This window comes from Triturus cristatus, chromosome 1_1 (assembly GCF_964204655.1).
Source record: "Triturus cristatus chromosome 1_1, aTriCri1.1, whole genome shotgun sequence".
Classification (NCBI taxonomy): Eukaryota; Metazoa; Chordata; class Amphibia; order Caudata; family Salamandridae; genus Triturus; species Triturus cristatus.
In genome coordinates, this window is record NC_140579.1 from 1,271,815,291 (window position 1) to 1,271,834,915 (window position 19,625).

Sequence of the window (19,625 nt, forward strand, 5' to 3'; positions counted from 1 at the left end):
CTGTTTGGTTGTGGATTCTGCTCCGCTTGGGTGTGCTTCCTGGCTTCTGCGTGGTTGGTCGGAGTTGGTGCACGGGGGCTCCTGGTTCCTGGCTTTGTTCCTCCCGTACCTTGGGCTGTGCCTGGTTCCCCTTGGGGCTTCCTTGGGTCATGCCTGGTGCTCTCTGTGGCTCTTTGCCCCCTCTGCCTGTGGGTCCGGTTGATCCCGTTCTGTGGGTTGGCCTCCCGGGGTTCCGGGTTGCTCGTGCCTCCTTTTGTGTGGCTGTTCTGTTTTCCTTTGCTCCGGCGTTGGCCTTCGGGTGTTTGCCCCCGGCCTTCTGTGTGCTTGGGTTTCTTCTGTGGTCTGGCTGGTTGGTGATGTTTCCACCTGCTTGCCTCTTCCTTACTGGGTGCTTCTGTCTTGGTTGCTCCTGCCCTGGCGCGCTCTGTGCTTGCCTTTTGACTTGCTTCGGTGTTCCTGGCCGCCCCTCCTGGTTCTACCGACTTTCCTGCTCTCATCTGGTCTCTGGGGTTCCGTTCGGTCGGGCCTGGTTTGTTCCTGATTGGGGCCACCTGGGGGTGCCTGGTGTGGGCTTTTCGGGCTGCTGTGGTTGGGCTCCTGCTCTTCCTTTCCTTTGCACCCTTCCTGGGTTGTGTTTCCGGTGGTGATTCGACTTCGGTCCCTGGGGTTCGTGCCGCAACTGTTTGGACCTGGCTGTCTTTCGCTGCTGCCGATCCTGGGTTTGGCGCCTGTTTCCCCTCTTCTGTTCTGCGGTTCTCCCAGCTGGGGGTCCGGCTGTGCTCTCGTGGCGTTTGCTCCCTGGGGGGCCCTGGTCACGTCTGGTACCCGCCGTGGATGCCATGACTGGGTGTCTGCTGGGGTTTTCCCGCTCCTGCGGGTTTTTGAACGCCTGTTGGTCGCCTTTTTTTGGCTCTGCGTCCTTGCCTATGCTCTCTTTGGGTGTCCTGGCGGGGCGCTATGTGGGTCTGTGGCCGTGTCCTGCGGGATCCTTCTGGGCCTGCTCCGGCCGGCGGTTCTCTTCCCGGGCTTGGTTCGCCTGTGGTTGGGTGTCCGTTTTTCTGCCTGGTCCTGGGGTTTCCGCAGTTTGCTGTTTGGCTTCGGGTTTCTCCTTTGCTCAGGTTCTCCTTTTCCTCCTTTGTTGCGGTTCCCCTGTTCCGGCCTGGGTGGGGTTCCGGGTGTTCGGTGCTTCTGGGTTGGCGTGTCCTGGGCTGCCTCCTGTTGCTCTGGGTCTGCCGGCTTCCTGCTGGTTTTGGGTGGCCTCGGGCTGTGCTTCCTTGACCTGCTGGCTGTGCTGTCGCTTTTCGGCTGGTTTTGGGGGGTGTTTTGCTGGGCGTTCCTGATTCTTTCCTGGATCTGGTGTCCTGGCTCGCTCCTGTTGTCCATTGCTTCCCCGGGCTCTGTTCCCTGTGTGTGTCTCTTTGGGTGCCCGCCCCCCCTTCTCTGGTTGGGGTGCGGTTCTGTGGTGTTCCTCTTTCCTCTGTGGGATCTGCCCTCCGGGCTGCGGGTTGTCTGGGATTTTGCTGCTGCTTGGCCCCCTGCCCTCGCTGCTGCCTCCAGTTTCCGCTTTGGTGGTTTCCTCTGTTTCTTTTTCTGGCCTGCTGTGTGGTCCTGCTGGGGTGTGCTAAGGGTCTCTGTTCCTCCCTGCCTTTTGCTTTGGCCTGGGCGCTGCATGGGTTCCTTCCGGGGGTTGGTTGGGCCTGCGGGTCCTCATGCTTCGTCTGGTTGCTTGGCTCCGGTCCTGGCTTCCTGGCTCTGTTGTTCGGTGTGTTCGTGCCTGGTCTCCCGTCCTGCCTTGTTTTTTCCCTCCCTCTGGGGTTGGGGGTTGTGGCCGGTGGCCCTGTCCCTGCCCTTGCTGGGCTGGTTTGTTGTTGGTTTCCAGTCTTGTTGGCCCTCCCGTTGTTGGTCGGCTTTCGGCTGGCCTCCTCTGCCCTTTCTGTTCTGGGTTGGTGGCCTTCCTGGTTTGGTTTGCGGACTCCTTCCATGTGGGGCTTTTGGCCTCCTGGGGTTTCGGATCTCTGTCTCCTTCCCTGTCCTTTTCGGTTTGGTTGGGGTCCCGCTCCTGTTCAAACACTGGGATCTTGCTGCGGCTCCTCCCTCTGGGCTGGGGGCTTGGTGGTTGTTGTTTGGTGGACCTGGGGGGTGCTGTTTTTTTTCTTTCCTGGTTCCTGGGCCTCCTCGGCGAGGTTTGGTTGGCTTTCTTCTCTGGGCTCTCTGGGGCCAGGTCGTTCGGTTTGGTGGCCGGCCGGTTTCTGGCCTGTGCTTTCTTCCTTCCTTGTCGGTCTGGGGACTTGTGCCTGCGCTCTCTTAGCCGGTCTTGGCTTCTTTCTTGGCCTTCTTCGGGACGGTCATGGTTTGCTCTGTGGCTGTGTGGCTGCCGGGTCCTGTGTGCATTCCTGGGGTTCTGGGCTGGGCGGCCTTGCCCGGTGGGTTCCTTGGCAGTGTCCTTTGGGTCTTGCTCCGGGTTGTCCTGTCTCCGGTTTCTCTGGTTGGCGGCCTCCTTGTTGGGGTCCTGGCCTTCTGTTTTTTTCTTGGTTGTCTCCAGTCGTTGTTTGGTCCCTGCTGTCCTGTTCTGGGTTGCGGACCGGTTGGTTCCTGCGGTCCCACTTTCCCTCCTTTTCGGTGCTCCCTTCGGTTGCTGCTTTGTTGTGGTTTCCTGGGTGTGCTTGTGGGTGCGGAAGTCCGGGTTTTCTGCTTTGGTATTCTCCACTTTGTAATGAATGGGACGAGGACATAAGGGACCTGGGGGTAATGCTCTATTACTTACCGGTAATCTTCATTACTCTGGGTCCCGTTGTCCTCGTCCCATTCATACGCTCCTCCCTCCCGGGCGGCCGGCCTTCCTGTCTGGGCTTGGTTGTACAGGCGGGATGCTGGGTAAGTACTGCTTATGTACTCCCGGTGGGAGGGGCAGTATTAGGGTCCCAGCATTCCACTTTGTAATGAATGGGACGAGGACAACGGGACCCGGAGTAATGAAGATTACCGGTAAGTAATAGAGCATTACTGTCTTAAAAGCAGGAATTCTAAGAAAAAAAAACCAAGATTTTAATGTGTGTCTATACATTACCTTTTTTGTCCTCCGTCCGAAAAATAGTTTAGTAACGAAACAATCTAATGTAGGCACCTTAAGGATACCCTTTGGCTATGCAGGATAGCACACATTTATGAAATCCAATATGCAGTTGAGAAATGCAAACCAGTAGTAAGATTTGAAACTTTTACATACCATAAATCATCAAATGCTTCCAAAAGAATATTTTTTGCAGCAAATTAATAGCATTGTTTATTTTTAGCTATATAACATTTTAATATTTGGTTGACAACTTTGTATATGCAAACTGACTTTTTAATTTAAATAAAACGTTCAAATAAGTGTTCACAATTTAATGTGCAGCCATATATCCTCCTGCCCAAAATGGAGATCTATGAAACGTTACAGATTACCACAAGACAAACACTAAACATATGCAGCATTATCTCCATCATTCATGGTACAAACAGTCTATCTAAGAAGGCAAAACATGCGGAGGGCGCTAGGTGGCGCTACCCAAGATGGCCGCACTGAGGTGAGGCTCCTGGATGCCTGACCCCTCGCATCCGCCCTACATCCGTTATGGCTGTCCTAGGTGTGCCCAGATGACCGCCGAGTGTTGAGGAGCTGCTGCCCTGCCCCCGCTGCGATTTTTACCTGAATCGATGCAGCTGGAGCTGAGATAGACAGCCCGTGGGCTCCGCCGGTGCCTGAGACACGCCTGGCCGGTCCCGCGGCCGGCGGTGTCGGCTAGGTGAGCCCCCGGCGCACCCCGAGGGGCGAAGGCCGCGAGGCCACCAACGGCAGGCCGGGGACCGGAGGATCATCGAAGCGGAGCTCGAGCGGGTGCCGGACCCCAGGTGAGCCGGGGGGGCAGCGGATGGTGAGCGCCCCCCGAGGGTGAGGAGGTCCGAATCGGCGGGCAGATCGGCCCGAGCTGGGAGGCTGGATCCGGCTGGTGGAATTCTCGGCGGAGCTCCATACGTTCTATGAGGTGGATTTGTTTCAACGAGGCCTTTGTCAGACTCGTGCGTCCATGAAACTTCCTCCACGAATTCCGCATAATTAGCGGCCAGCTCATTGCACCCAGCAAGGTTTGAGTTGGCCTTTCCAGCTTCAGTCCATGCCACTTTAATCTGCAGTAAAATCTTTCAAATTCTTTCCCGGACTGAGGAGGCTGCTGCCAATGACGTGCCGACCTCTGCGATGAAACATGTGGCTGGATGAAAGTAGGTTGTGGCACCACTGAACGACGTGAACTTCCAGCTCACCTCAGACCTGCATTCCACGGCCAAGGATTACTTACCCGCTGACCTGACTGCCCTGCTACTGTGCCGCTGCTGATGTCCGCTACCTCCTGGTGCTGGGCCGACGCTGCCTGAGGAGGCCCCTCGCTGACCCGTTCTGGTGGACTCCTGTTTGGGCGGCCCCGGAGGCGTTGCGGGCCCGCCGGACCCGGCGGACGGTCGCCGCACTTGAGGCGGGGACTTTCCTTGCGAGAGCAGCTGTGCCGGATCTCTCCTACCCTGCGCCCTTCCCGGGGGTCGCTGCTGACAGGGAGGCAATTCCCCCCCCTACCGCGCCTTGACTGTCTTCCCTGGCGCTGTGCCTGGTGCTCGGGGGGGTTCGGCTGTTGGATCCGGACCTGGGGTGGACGAGGAGTTCCCCGGTGACTTGGTCTATCCGTTGGGTTGGGGCGGTGGACGGCGCCTCGCCGGCCGGTGCGCTGTACATCGCTGGAGGTCCACCACGGGCGCAGTCTGTAGCGCGAGGCCTGGGACGTGGTGAGGGCGGCGCGGCCCAGATCCATATGAGGGGGTGCGTGTCGACTACGCTCAGGGCCCTCCATCGGTGGGGATAGGACGCACCCTCGCCATTTGCCTTCTCGTGGAACCCCCCCACTCCTGGCCTGTTGCAGGGGGTTGCTCCGCTTGGCAGGTGGGAGCCGCCTGCTGGTCCATTGTGCCCACCCCCGTGTCCGGCACGTGCCCCCTGGGTCTACCATGGGCAAGGAAAAGGGCTCCAAGCCACCGGCGACGTCCCACCAGACGCGGATTGACCAGTTCGCGAACTCGGACCCGCCGGGTGCGGGTGGAGGAGGGGCGCCGGCCCCGAACAAGGACTTGGCCGTCATCCTTCAGGCCATTGATGCTTCTCGCACATCCTTGGAGGGGATGGTTGGGGAGGTGAAGGTCGATGTTGCGCTCCTGAGGCAGGACCTCCGCAACGCCACGGCTCACATCACGGAAACGGAATCCAGGATCTCCACGGCGGAGGATGACATTCGCCTTCTACAGGACCAGGTCCGGGAACTCACAACCCACTCCAAGGAATTGCACAGGCGGGCAGAGGATGCCGAAAATCGCGCTCGTCGCAACAACCTTCGCCTGGTGGGCTTTCCGGAGGGGGTCGAGTCTGGCCGAGCAGATGACTTCCTCGAAAAGTGGTTTAAGTCCTGGATGCTGGTGGCCAGTCTGTCGACCTGGTTCGTGGTGGAGAGGGCGCACCGGTCATTGGCGGCCAGACCCCCGGTGGGAGCCCCTCCGCGCCCCTTTATTCTTAAGATCCTCAACTTTCGGGACAGAGACGCTATCCTGCGGGAGGCACGGGTGAGCGGTCCTTTGACTTTCAACAACCACACCATTATGGTCTTCCCGGACTACACCCGGGAGGTCCAGGAGCAACGCCACTCCTACACGGAGGTCAAGCAAAAGCTGCGCTCCCTGGGCCTCCAATACCAGCTTCAATTCCCGGCCCGCCTTCGTGTCGTTTTCCAGAGTAAGACTCTGTTCTTTGACACTCCCAGGGCGGCCTGGACCTGGCTCACTGAGGAACGACCTCTGCGCCAACCCGGTGGGGTGTCGTCCACTGCTGTGCCCGGGGACACGGTGCAGCTGGGTCCCAACGACCGCGGCGTAGGAAGCGCACGCACTCACGACAACGCCGCGGCGCGGCGACGGCTCGGACCCGGTCTGCGAGCACCTCAGGGAGACAAGTGAGGGACTCATCGGCTTCCTCTGGCACCTCCTCTCGTGCGGCTGGGGGGTCCCGGCGCCGCCTGTCGCCTCCACTGGACGGGTCTCAATATCCCCTCCCTGTGCAAATTGACCTGTCGGACCTCTCCCGCAGTCCTGCTATATGACTCACGGTTTGTGTCATGCATCCACAGGGGGAGGCGGCGGCCCTGCCGGGTGGCGGGGGGGGCTTTGTCATCTCATGCTTTCCCACAGCAACCTAGGACGAGACATTGAAATCCGTGCTTCAGGAGGGTTCCACCACGCTCTCTACACCCGAGCGCCTAGGCTTGGGGCTTTGGAATTGTTGGTTTAGTTAGGGCGACAGATGCTTCTGTTCTTGAAGTGTAGGGTGGGGGGAGTGGGGTTGGGGTTGGATATCGGTTGGTTGTTCCTCCTCGGGGGACTGTTTGGTTTGGTTTGGGTCTGTTTTTCCTTGAGCCTCCTATGCAGCACCGCACTTTGCGTTTCATTGCGCTTCTCCATGCAGCCGCCCGCACGGGCTCTGCCACCGATCGCTTTCCTGCGCTGCCCGTTGGCTTCCCCTAGCGGGGGATCCGTAGCCCTGGTTTCCCCTGGCCGCTCCACTCCTGGCGCGCTCGGTTCCTATCACTACTATGGCTGACCCGCCCTCTGAGGCTCAGGTGCGCGTTCTGTCCTGGAACGTGAACGGCCTCCCAGACAGACTCAAGCGTACTGCCGTCCTTAAGTACGCCCAGCGCGCGGAGGCTGACGTGCTCCTGCTCCAAGAGACCCACCTGCTGGGCGAGAAATGTCCCTTTCTGGCGCGCAACGGATACGACCGGGTATGGCACTCGGGGTTCTCGCACGGATCGCGGGGGGTCGCCGTCCTGTTGCGCCGCTCCCTTCCCTTTGTGTTCACCCGGGTGCTTCATGACCCCCAAGGGATGGGGATTGCCATTTGCGGCACGCTTGAGGGTCGGCCGCTCAGTCTTCTGTCACTCTATGCACCGCCTACCGGGTTATCTCAAGCTTTATCGCACACCGCATCTTTGTTGGCAACTCTCCCGCCGGGTGCTATTGTTTTGGGGGGGGACTTCAACGCGGTCTCGGCCCCGCAGCTCGACTCCTCGGGTCCGGTTTCGGCACCCCGCGCCGGCGAAGCAGCTGGCGAATTGGGCGGAAGCTCAGGGCTTATGCGATGCAAGGCGGATTTGGCACCCACGCGCAAGGCAGTATACTCACACCTCGGCCGCCCACCATACTCATGCGCGGATTGATGCGATCTTTGTCCCCCCCGCCGACTGTGTAGGCATCCAGGACGTCCGCATCCTTCCCCGGGGGATATCCGATCAATCTCCGGTCCTCCTGGGTCTGGGCCCTCCGCCTCGTAGGGTCCGCCAGGTATGGCGCTTCAACGCCTGGTTTCTCCAGGATAAGACGCTTCGTAGGGAGGTGGGGTCCGCCCTGACGCGGTACTTTGACATCAACGACGGGTCGGTCTCTTCGGCGGGTACCCTCTGGGAGGCCTGCAAGGCCACCATCAGGGGGGCTGCCAAAACACAGGTGGTGCGGCACCTCCAGTCGCAACTTCAGCGGCTAACTGCCTGTGAGGCCCGGGCACTACGACTGGAGCAATCTCTCTCGGGGACCGGTGATCCGGCCGGGACTCGGCAACTGCGACTTCTGCGGGAGGAGATCCGTCAACGGTCGCTTGATGCGGCTAAGCTCCTCTGGCAATCCTCGGTGGCGAGGGTTTATGGATGGGGTGACAAGAATGGTGCGCTGCTGCATCGGCTGGCCACTTACCCCAGGGCATCGCGAATTATCCCGGCGGTGACTGACTCTGATGGACTGCTCCAATCCTCCTCCGTGGCCATCGCGGACGCCTTCGCTCAGTATTACTCGCAGTTATACCAGGCCCGGGCGTCGGACCTCTCCTTGGTCTCACTGCTGGCCGCTAGTAATCTACGGCTTCCCCGTCTTCGGTCCAGTGACTGGGAGAGTCTGGAGGACCCCATTTCTCATGAGGAGATTGGGGACGCGATAGGGCGCACGTCCGCGGGGAAAACCCCAGGTCCGGACGGCTTCCCCCAGGAGTTTTATGCCGCCTATAAGGACCACCTGGTCCCACGGTTGGGTGCCCTCTACGCCGAGGCGGCCAAGAACGGCTCCTTCCCTCCGGAAGCCGACATAGCCACGATTGTGGTTCTGCCCAAGTCTACGCCACCCTCCTGTGATAGGTAGGCATACCGGCCGATCTCTCTTATAAATACTGATATCAAACTCTATGCGGCGGTCCTGGCCCAGAGGCTCCGGCCCTTTTTGTCAGACTTGGTGCACCCGGACCAATGTGGCTTCATGCCGGACCGAGGCACCCGCCATTGCCTTCGTCGCCTTCACGTGGCCCTGGCTCACCGCCATCGCATCTCTCCATATCTCACCCGCCTGCTCGCCGATTTTGAGAAGGCCTTCGACTCGGTTGGGTGGCCCTACCTCTTCGAGGTCCTGACCCACATGGGTTTTGGCCCCAAGTTTGTCGGAATGGTGCGGGTCCTTTATGCGCGCCCCCTTGCCAGAGTGCTGGTTAACGGGGCACTGTCGAAGCCATTTCAGGTCGGCCGGGGAACGCGGCAGGGGTGCCCACTTTCGCCTCTCCTTTTTGCTCTTGCAATGGAGCCCCTTGCTGCCCTGATCCGAGCGGATCCTTTCCTCCAGGGCTGGGAGTGGCCGGGCTGTGAGTCGGACAGAATAGCCCTTTATGCGGACGACGTTCTGTTGTATCTTAGTGATCCGGCACGCTCGGGTCCCCGCGCTCTCCATATCTTGGGCCGCTTTGGCCGCGCGTCTGGCCTTTATCTCAACCCGCAAAAATCAGTTCTTGTGCCTCTACACCCCTCCCGGGAGTGTTTTGACTGGCAGGATGGTATTCCCCTTCGTCGGTTGTCCTTCAAATATCTGGGCATCTGGGTCTCCCTTCTCCCAGAGCTGAGCTGGGCTCTTAACGTGGCCCCCCTAGTCAAGAAGGCCAAGGCTGACCTGATGCGATGGCAGTCGCTCCCGCTCAATCCGCTGGGGAGGGTGGCACTCTACAAAATGATGATTCTCCCCCGGTTTCTTTATGTACTGCAGAACACTCCCGTGTCCTTCCCGCGGCCTTGGTTTCGCGAGCTGGGCGGGCTGGCGACTAGATTTCTCTGGGGTGGCGGGAGGCCGAGGTTGGCCCTGTCGACATGTCGCCTGCCCACCTTCGATGGCCGGCTCGGTATGACCAATCTTTACCTCTACTATTTGGCCACCCGCCTCCTAGTCATTCATGACTGGTTTGGGGGGGGATGGTCCGACCCGGCCTACGGGGTGGAATTAGAGGACCTGGGTTTCTCCTGCATTCTGGACCGCCTGTACGGCGCCCCCATCCCCGCCCCCTGTCCAGACATCACCAAGGCGATCTTCCTGGCCTGGCGAGCGGCGCTTCGCCATACCCAATGGACCGGGAAGCTGTCTCGCGCCACTCCACTCTGGCATGGGACGTGGCTGCGGGACGTTGCGGCCCTGGAGGGTTTTAAATCATGGGACCTGCTCGGCATCTCCCAGCTGGGGGACGTCTGGCGGGGGGACGCATGTGCTCCTACTCGGAGCTGCAGGCGCGCTTCTCTCTCCACTCATCTCAATTTTACAGGTACCTCCAACTGCGGCATGCCATACGTACTTACACACCCCTGGACATTAGGTTGCCGGACCACAGCCCCCCAGAGGCTCAGGTCCTGCTGGGCAACCTGGGGAGGGGGGGCATATCCCGAATACATCGCTCTCTTGTTAATAACACCCCGTGGCCCGGGAAGGCTTGAGGGAACGGTGGGAGGTGTGGGTGGGTCCCCTGGACGAGGTTGACTGGCGGGATGCCCTTAAGATCCCCAGGCTGGTGACGGCCTCCGCCAAGCTGAGGCTTATTCAAATTTACTATCTTCATACTGCCTACCTCACACCGGCTCGTCTACACCGTGCGGGCCTCTCCGCTGACGCGGCCTGTCCCCGTTGTGGTTTTGACCCGGCCGACTTCATCCATATGGTGTGGTCGTGTCCGGAATTAGGGGGTTACTGGAGGGGCATAGAGGCCGATCTCACGGAGGTCTTGGGTTGGGTGGTGCCACACGACCCCAGACACACCCTTCTGGGCATCACCGATGGTCTAGATGGCACACGTGCTGAGAAGCTATTCCTCATGACAGCACTAATGGTGGCGAAAAGAGATATTGCAGCGGCCTGGAAGCATCCACGGCCGCCTAGATTGGCCAAATGGAGTACTGGGGTGGACTGGTGTGCGGCACAGGAGTGGACTCTCTATCAGGCGAGGGGATGCCTTAAGAAATACCGTAGGATCTGGGGGAAATGGTTGGGCAATGTATTATGAGGATGTGGTTCGGGGGAGGGGGGGCAGGGGGGGGCTTTGGGTGGGGGCAGGGAGGTGGTGTGATCTTGTGCTGCATGATTGTAAATTGGTGGCTAGACAGGCTCAATGTTTTCGTTGTTGTGTCACTCAAAATAATAAAAATTTGTTTATCAAAAAAAAGAAGGCAAAACATTGAGGGTTTCACACAGGATTCTACTTGGTGTGAGATCAAGAGCTATACAAGAGAAGTACCCTGTGCTTTGGACAAAACTAAGAATCCTCTCGAAATGGGGGCAGCGGTGACCAAGCAGGTCTAAGGAGCCTTACCCTGTGTCTCTGCTCCTGGCCCGCACCTCACCAGTTTCCAGGGGAAAGCCCTCCCAGGCCAGCATGTAAAGCAAACTACAGACGAGAGATTCAAGACAAAACCAAAGTCCACGGGTCAGCCTCCATGCATGCAGCACATTACTACAGCTGGCACAAACACTTACTGTTCTCCTAGCGGCACCTCCAGGCTGCTCTGGAAGGGAAGACATGAACTGTTGGCTTCTTTCACAAGCAAAAATATATCCAAACAAGACTTAAAGGTTCGAGTTGTTTAGGGAAATGTGAAAGCACATCGATCCCTCAAAATAAGCAGCACCCCAAGATTACACTAGAACACTTAAAAACAAAAAATATAGAATATCTATTAGGAATAGAAAAAGTTAAATATGCACGGCTGATAGGCATGCAGTATGATAACAATCTCATGGACATTGTTTGGGCTCAACAGTAATTATGATACTATAGTCCAAACACCAGTTTCTCATTGATAGAGGGGTGCTCACACAGTCTGTAGTACAGGGTGTTTCTACAGTAATCTGATTAAATTGGAGACATCTGCAGTTCAAGAAATCCTACTGCCATTGCTTCTTTATGGAATACACGACATGCAAAACTACTAGCTCAATTGTGTCAAGGAATATAGTAAACTTTGCTTATTATAGGTTTAAACACAACCTTTGGCTATACAAATGTGCATAGGCCGTAACCTCACAGCAGATCACAAAGGTTCATGTAGTAACAGAGAACCTGGAAAGAGAGGGGCCTGGATTGTCACAGTCTACCACTGAGAAATGTAGCTAAATGTGGCGCATAAGTGGAATGGGTGGGTGGGTGGCAGACGGACGCTGGACTTGACAGAGATGCAGTACCAGAGATTTGGTGTAATGCAAGGTCTGTAGTCCAAGCCTTTTTGAACTGCAGCAAAAGAAAGTTTTGAAGGCTTTTTGAATGAAATAAAAGTACAGTGAATGGGAACGAATAAAGAAGAGTAGGCTATTATAAAGTTTTTGGCTTGACAAAGAAACATTATATGCCTGGATACTTTGACAAGAGGGGATAAAAGCAAGATAAGTAATGTGGTTAGTTGGATATGCAAGAATGATCTTGTGGCAGTCTTTCTTAGAGAATGCACCAGCAATGTACTTGTCAAGCACAGACCCCTCTCTAGGTTTCGCCTCACCAGCGTATGCGCTGTGCTGGTGAAATCTCTTGATCTCTTGTATTAAAAAAAAACCGACATTTAAAAGGGGCTTAGAGCCCGACTAATACCTACCAGAACTTATCTGTAGTTACCAACGTCGCTCTAATTTACGTGCTTCTGATTAGCCAGCACATTGTTTGCTTTCACATCTTGCTCTGCTTTGCTGTCCATGCCATGGAGTTTGGACCAAGTACAGCTTCCAATCGCTGGCCAGTGTCCTTCCACTGGCTACTCACTTTGAAGGTACTTTTTTAAAATTTAATTTCCGAACGAGCACTCTATATAAGTGCATCTGTAGGGCGTCTTCTCCCATGCTCTTTACCAACACAATATGCTTTCGATATGCACACCCTCTCTCATAAAATCATTATCACAACAAAGTGAACCCTTTCAAACTTGCGGAACCAAGACAAACCTGACAAACGAGGAAACAAATTACTCATTTAAAGAAGTCTTGGAAAAGTGTGGGCACGTGCAAACTTTGTGGTTCTTGAGCAATAATTTTTTTTAAACAGAGAAGGCTCAAGGCAGATCTTCAACTCCCACTTGTTTCCTCTCTCCTGCATCGTGACGCTCGTTTTTCCTGATCTTCCTCTGGTGATTGCAGCCTGGACTGCTGTTTAGATGGCTTTGTGCCAAACGGAGCATGTTAGAACGTCGCTGCGTTTAATAATGACTCTTAAAAGAACGATTTTGAAAGAAAGTCTGTTGGACTTTAAAGAACAAGTTACTTACCTTCAGTAACGTATTATCTGGTAGACACAAGATCTAGCTTCAGATTTCTTACCTTTGAATTTCTCAAGCGTCAGAGTGGAGCCAGGAGATTTTTTCCTCGCGCTGAACCCCTGTGCGCCAGTATGTGGCACCGGCCGGCTCCTGAAGCAACATCTGCGTCACTTATATAGGCGCCACCTCGGCATGCTGACGTCAGTTCCTTTTCACAATTTTCGACACCAGAAACGCAGAACCATGAAGCACACAGAAAGTGGTGTGTTTAATCTAGGAACCTGAACGGGATCAGCCCTTACCCTAGAAGCTTGTCCGCACAGTGGGGAGGAGGGGTGGGTCTGTAAGGAATCTGCGACTAGATCTTGGACTCGACGTGCCAACGCAGTGGTAGCAGCTTTAGTCCTGGTGGAATGAGCCCTTAAGCCCTCAGGGGGCTTCTTCTTGGCCAGAGCATAGGGATTTTTTTTTTATACAGAGAATGACCCACACAAAATGGTTTGTTTCTTTACCGCCCAACCCATATTCACTCCAACATATTCCACGAAGAGTTGGTCGTCCATCCGGAACGCTCTTGTGAGGTCAAGGTAGAACAACGTTCGTTTTGGGTTCAGACAGTGAAGTCGCTCCTCTTATTTTGAGGGATGTAGAGGATCGTAGAAATTGGGCAAGGTGACAATTTGCCCACATGAAAGGTGTTACCACTTTCGGCAGGAAAGAGACCCTAGTGCGAATCACCAACATGTATGGAAATACTGACAGGAATAAAGGCTTGGATGATATAGTCCGTAGCTTGCTCACCCTCTGGGCAGATCTTATTGCCAATAGAAAGGCTGCCTTGATGGTGAGCAGACAGAGGGGACAATTATGAAAAGGCTCAAAGGGAGCACACATCAGAAATGTGAAAAACAAATTAAGGTCCCACTGTGGCATAATAAAAGGGAAGATGGGAACATATGTACATGACCTTCAAGGAACCTATTCACAATAGGGGACTTAAATAAAGAGGATTGGTCAGACAGCCGCAAAAAGGCAGACAGAGCAGAAAGCTAATCCTTGAGAGTACTCAGAGCAGAGCCCTGCTGGGTAAGAGCAAGGATAAAAAAGAAGGATATCCGATAGAGAAGCAGAAAAGGGGGGAGGAGGGTCAATAGACTTTTCCGTACAATAGAATACAAATTTGTTCGACCAGCAGGCATAAACAGTCTTGGTTGAGGGATGCATGGCTGCCAAATTAACATTACAGACTTCGGGAGGAAGGTCGAAAGCTATCAACCTTTGTTGCTCAATCGCCATGCAAGAAGGCGTAGAGTTGACAGGTTCAGGTGGAGGATCCTCCCTTGCTGCTGCTGCAACAGAAGATCCTCCCAAAGAGGCAGCCTGATCAGAGGATTGAAGCTCATTCAGAGAAGCTCAGGATACCAGACTCTCCGTGCCCAGTCCAGAGCCACAAGGATGGCTTGGGTCCTGTAGTTCTTGATCTTCTTGAGAACTCTGGGCAGACAGAAGTGGTATGGGCAGAAAAGCATACAGGAGGTCTGAGCTCCACTCGAGACGAAAAACGTCTCCGAGCGAGAGCCGCCTTGGAAACTCCAACACACAAAACTGCAGACACTGCATTCTCAGCAGAGTACAGATATAACCAAGGAGCTTCCCACTGCTGAAAGAGACCTTGCGCCACCTCCAGTTGGAGACGCCATTTGTGACCCGCTAGGCATCGATGGCCGAGTTTGTCCACTCTGGCGTTCAGGGAACCTGCCAGGTGTTGAACCACCAGGGTTATGCCCTGCAGTTCCAGCCATTTCCAGAGGCGCAGGGCCTCTTGGTAAAGGGTCCACGCCCCCCCCCCCCATCTTGTTTGTTGCAATACCACATGGCGGTGGTATTTTCTGTGAACACTTGGACCAGTATTCCCTTGATGAAGGGTAGAAAGGATTTTAATGCCGGTCTGATCGCTCGGAGCTCCAGCATATTCGCGTGGAGTCCGGATTCTGCTGGAGACCAGTCTTTTGATCTCCACCTCTCCCAGATAGCTGCCTCATCCCAGGAGTGACACATCTGTCATTACTGTGGTCTAGTTGGGGAAGGGAGAGAGTTCTGCATTGGACCCAATCGCGGTTCGTGAGCCACAGCAGCAAGTTCTTTGTAGTTCCCTCCAAGATCTGGACCATGTTGGAGAGATTCCCCTAAAGCTGTGCCCACTGTAACTTCAGATCGCACTGCAGAGCCCACATATGCCACCTGGCATGCGTTACTAGTAGTCTACTGGGCCTCATGGCCTCCTGCATCTTCATTCATTGTCACCGAAATCCAGGATAGAGGCTGAAACATCAGTATCATAGCCTGAATATCCTGGACACGCTGCTCAGGAGGGTAAGCCCGAACCTGCAGTGTCCAGAACAGCTCGGATGAAAGGGAGCTTCTGAGAGGAAGTCTGGTGTGACTTTAGCACGTTAATAGTGCACCCCAGCAAGTCTAGAGGTGGGAGACAACAGCCTGGGGCGATCCCACCTTCAGCAACGAGTCGTCAAGATAGGGGAACACTGGCACCCCTGATCTCAGCAGATGAGCTGCGACCACCGCCATCACCTTGGGGCGCTGGTCAGGCCAAAGGGGAGCACGATCAACTAAAAATGCTCGTGGCAGACCATAAACCACAGGTAACGCCGAAGGGCAGGCAGGACGGGAATATGAAAATTGGAGTCCTGCAAGTCCAACGCTACCATCCAGTCTCCTGGGTCAAGTGTAGACTATACCGGAGCCTACATGAGCATCCTGAACTTCTCCTTTTTGAGAAAGAGTTTGAAGGTTCTCAGATCAAAGATAGAGCGAATCCCTTTGTTCTTTTTAGGAGGCAGAAAGTAGAAGGAATAGCAACCACTGCTTACTTTTGACACCGGAACCCTATCTATAGCTCCCTTGGGCAAGAGAGCAGTGACTTCCTCGTGGAGCAAGGATAATTGATCCTCCGTCTTCTGATCGTGAGATGGAGCCCAAGGGGAAGGGGAGTAGCACCTTCAAATAATCTGTAAAACCCATCTGCCCGAAGTTATGAACTGGCAGTGGTGGAGATGATGGCTTATTCTGCCACCAACTGGATACCAATGATCTTGGAGGGCAAGATTAGGAGGGCCTATAGAGGCTGCAGCTGCTGGGGGAGTGGCGGTGGATAGACGACCTCTGTCCACCCGACCCCTGTGGGTCTGTATGAACCACGACCTTGCCCTCACACAGCCTGGGAAGGCGGTGCAGCCATGAAAGGGGCGATAGGTAGACAGGGGGCAACAGAGAGGCCTAAGGCCTTGGCCAGGGCCAGTCCTTAAAGCATTCCAGTGCAGAATCTTTCTTGTCTCCGAAGAGACTATTGCCATCAAAGGGCATGTCCACGAGGAAAGCCTGGGCATTCCCTGAAAAGCCAGATGTTCTCAGCCCGGTGTGGCATTGAAGTGCCACTATCGTCAAAACCGTTCTGCCCAGCGAATCGGTCATATCCAAATTTTGCTGAACCTCCCATCTTTTACTGCTTGGGAGAGTACGACCCCGGCCTCTTCCGGGACCTTGGCAGCAGCTGTGCTATTGTATCTCGCTGAGTGTGGGAGTAGCGGCCCAATAAGCATGCACGGTTTACCAACCGCAAAGCAAGGCTGGTGGAAGAAAACCTTTTGTTCCCCAAGCTATCCAGCCTCTTGGATTCCCTGTCAGGAGGTGCAGCAGGGAACACGCCATGGGACGTAGAGGCTTACACTACCAAGCTCTTAGAGGTGGGGTATGGAGTAAGGAAACGCAGGTTCCCAGGTGTGGGGCGGTGGCAGTGGGCAATTTTCCTGTTTACAGGAGCCCATGTACTGGTCTTGGACCAGATTCCCAGAAGGGCATCGGTCAGTGCTTCATTAAAAGGAAGCAAGGGTTCTGAAGAAGTAGCTCCCAGCTGCAGGACTTCTGTCAAAATGTTAGTCTTGACTGCTACCGAGGGCAACTCGAGATCAAGGACCTCAGCTGCCCTCTTCACCACCGTGGTATAAGACGCTCCTTCCTCTGTAGCCATGGTAGGAGGATAAAGCATAGCAGTGCCTGGAGATGTGTCTAAACCACTGGCATCCAGGAGTTCCTCACACCAGCCAATTTCCTGGCCTTCCAATTGGTATTCTAAAGGGTCCAGTGACCGATCCCATTAATTCCTCAAGCCTAGCGCTTCAGAATAGGGCTCAAAGCAAAACCAAAGTGGATGATGGACGGAGTGTTGAACATTGCAAGCACTCACCCCCAGTCAACTGATCTGGGTTTAATCCATCATCATTCTTTAGCTCACTCCGCCACCCCATTTCAGACATGGCCATATGCAAATCAGTCTAACCCTGTGCCTCATGGGAACAGTCCAGCCTGAACTACCAAGCTATGTCTTCCCTGGATTGGAAACAAGCATCCTGGGACCGGTTTCTGGCTAATCAGCCGTCATCAGCCATGCTAGCTTGAATCCAGTGGCAAAGTGAGCAAGGGACCCACGTCTGGGCATACCCTACCAACTTAGGGCGAACAAAGCAAAACCAAAGGGGATGATGGACGAAATGTTGAACATTGCAAGCACTCACCCTCAGTCAACTGATCTGGGTTTAATCCATCATGATTCTTTAGCTCACTCCGCCACCACAGTTCAGACCTGGCCATATGGAAATCCGTCTCACCCTGTCCCAGAAACCGGTCCCAGGATGCTTGTTTCCGGTCCAGGGAAGACATGGCTTGGCAGTTCGGGCTGGACTGTTTCCATGAGGCACAGGGTCAGACTGATTTGCATGGGTCCTGTCGATGCCAAAATCTGTGTCGATCTACACTGTTTCGGCTCCATGTCGGATTTGTAAATGTATATGGGGCTGGCACTGTCTGGAGAATCGGTGCCAAGGTCTGGGGAGGTCGCCATGGCATGACCGGCACTGGCACGGATCAGTTATCGGATCAAAGGGGGCCTGTCGGAGTTGAGGCAAGAGCCATCAGCCTTGAACCCGTGGGGGGGGGTGCCCTCTGACCCCGAAGGCGCATCTGAGGGGTCAGTCTGCTCAGATACACAGAGCGCATGTCCTAATAAAATCCTTTACTTTGAGCAGGGGTCGCTCTGGCTCCCGAAGAGGATGGGAGGCCCGGCATCAGCCCTGGCAACGATTCCGAGGAACTTTGCCTCTAATGAGATTGCTCCTTCGTTGCTTCAGCAGAGGAACAAGGAGTGTCCTGATGGCCTAAAGTGGGAGAAAGAAGACTTGGGGCTCCTGGGAGTCACGCGGAATCGCCTGCCAGGCCGCTAGCAGCTTCAGAAACCACTACCTCAAAGCCTTCAAAGCCATGGCCCGGCAAAGTCGTGCTCAAAACACCACCGGCACACTAGATGTGGGTCCGTAATCGACAGATGCCACACGGTTTAAAATTGGTCTTCCTCGAACATTACCTCGACACACCAGGAAGCATATTTCCTCAAAAAAGAAGGACAATGTCAAAAACAATATATCAAAAAGTGACAGAGAGGTAGCTCATTTGGCGGATCAGCACTAACTGTCGCAGAAGGAAAAGAACTTACATCACGCGCCAAGGTGGTGTCTCTATTGGTGATGCGGGCGGCACTTTCGGCGTGGATTATGCCACGTAGTACCAACCAATGCCACCTGCCGGCACACAGGGGTACTGTTCGGAAAAAAGACTTCGGGATCTAGTCTGACCCTTGGGAAATTCAGAGGTAAGGGATCTGCAGCTAGTTGTCTTTATCAGATTTCACTATTATTGATGTGGTTGGGGAGAGGCTATTTCTGACACAGAATTATTTTTATTAAATGAGTTTTATGTTGTGAATTATATCTATTTTTTATGAGGTTTAATTTATACCAGCTTATGGTGTATTAAGTTTTTCGGAAAGGGTTATTTAATTTAAGTTTAATTCGCCTTTCAGTAGGATGGACGTTTACCCTGTTCGTCCTCAAGTACTTTGCGCTTCATTTGCGTTCAGGCGCGGCGCAAGCGATACATAAACATTGTAACAGAGACTGGCTTTTTGCATTTTCCATTAAGGAAGACAGCTTTAAGGACTATCACTTTTAAACAAGCATTAGAAAATCCAACTGGTTTGGCATATGCAAAATCTAACAGTTTTGACAATGTTTTTTAGACATGTTACCCAGCAGCGCAAGCTTCTGTGCAGCATGATTTTTTTAAATAGCATGTTTTTTTAAATAGCAACCATATTGTCAGAAGTACTAGATTGCCTTAGAAAAGGTGTACCATTTCAGCTGGCTCATTTTTCTTTAGATGATCTAATATTATTCACACTTAGATCTGATAATCTTCTAGTCCACTGAAGGGAGCCATGGCCATGAATGTGTGCAATTCATAAATAGTTACACAAGCCATCAATACAAGCATTTGCAATGCAATAGTCTCGCATTGACGCGAGTTTGAGCTATTGACATTGCAAATAACAATGCCTTTTATTTTTGTTTTCTTTTTAAAAACATAAATAAAAGACATTGTTATTTACAATGCCAATAGCTTAAACTCGCGTAACTGCGAAACCTATTTCATTGCAAATGCTTGTTGTCCTGTGTATCTGCCTCCCTCAGCACTATGCTTACCACTGCTCAATGGCTTAACTAAAAAAATGCTTCATGTAACGATTCACACCGCACTGTTTAATATGAACACTGTAAATGAAATTTGCTACTATTAAGCAATGGAATGATATTCAGGTCGCATAACCCCAGAGTACAGAACAGCAGCAGGAGGCGCGCACGCACCTACATACAGTGCTGCAAATGTTTCCACATCTGCACGAGAAGCCGTTACTTCCACTCTCCACCCCATCTCTCTTCTAGGCGCCCCCATTGTCAAATGCTAGTGTCAGCAAAGAGCTCCACTCAGTGAACTACTACCACATGTCAACAGCCTCTTTAGATGTGTAATACCCCCCACACACACATGCATCTATGGCTGCAGGCGGGG

General features: G+C 54.0%; 1 protein-coding gene and 1 long non-coding RNA gene across 2 annotated transcripts in view; one reads left to right on the forward strand and one right to left on the reverse strand.

Moving 5' to 3' along the window:
* The window catches only part of LOC146871941 (STE20-related kinase adapter protein alpha-like), a 366,775-nt gene that overhangs the window by 339,350 nt on the left and 7,800 nt on the right, over positions 1-19,625 (reverse strand). The window contains exon 3 of the mRNA XM_085652306.1: positions 10,888-10,916. Coding sequence (XP_085508432.1) covers positions 10,888-10,916 — 29 coding nt within the window. The remainder of the gene's footprint in view (positions 1-10,887; positions 10,917-19,625) is intronic.
* The window catches only part of LOC146871942 (uncharacterized), a 286,199-nt gene that overhangs the window by 34,881 nt on the left and 231,693 nt on the right, over positions 1-19,625 (forward strand). The window lies entirely within an intron of this gene.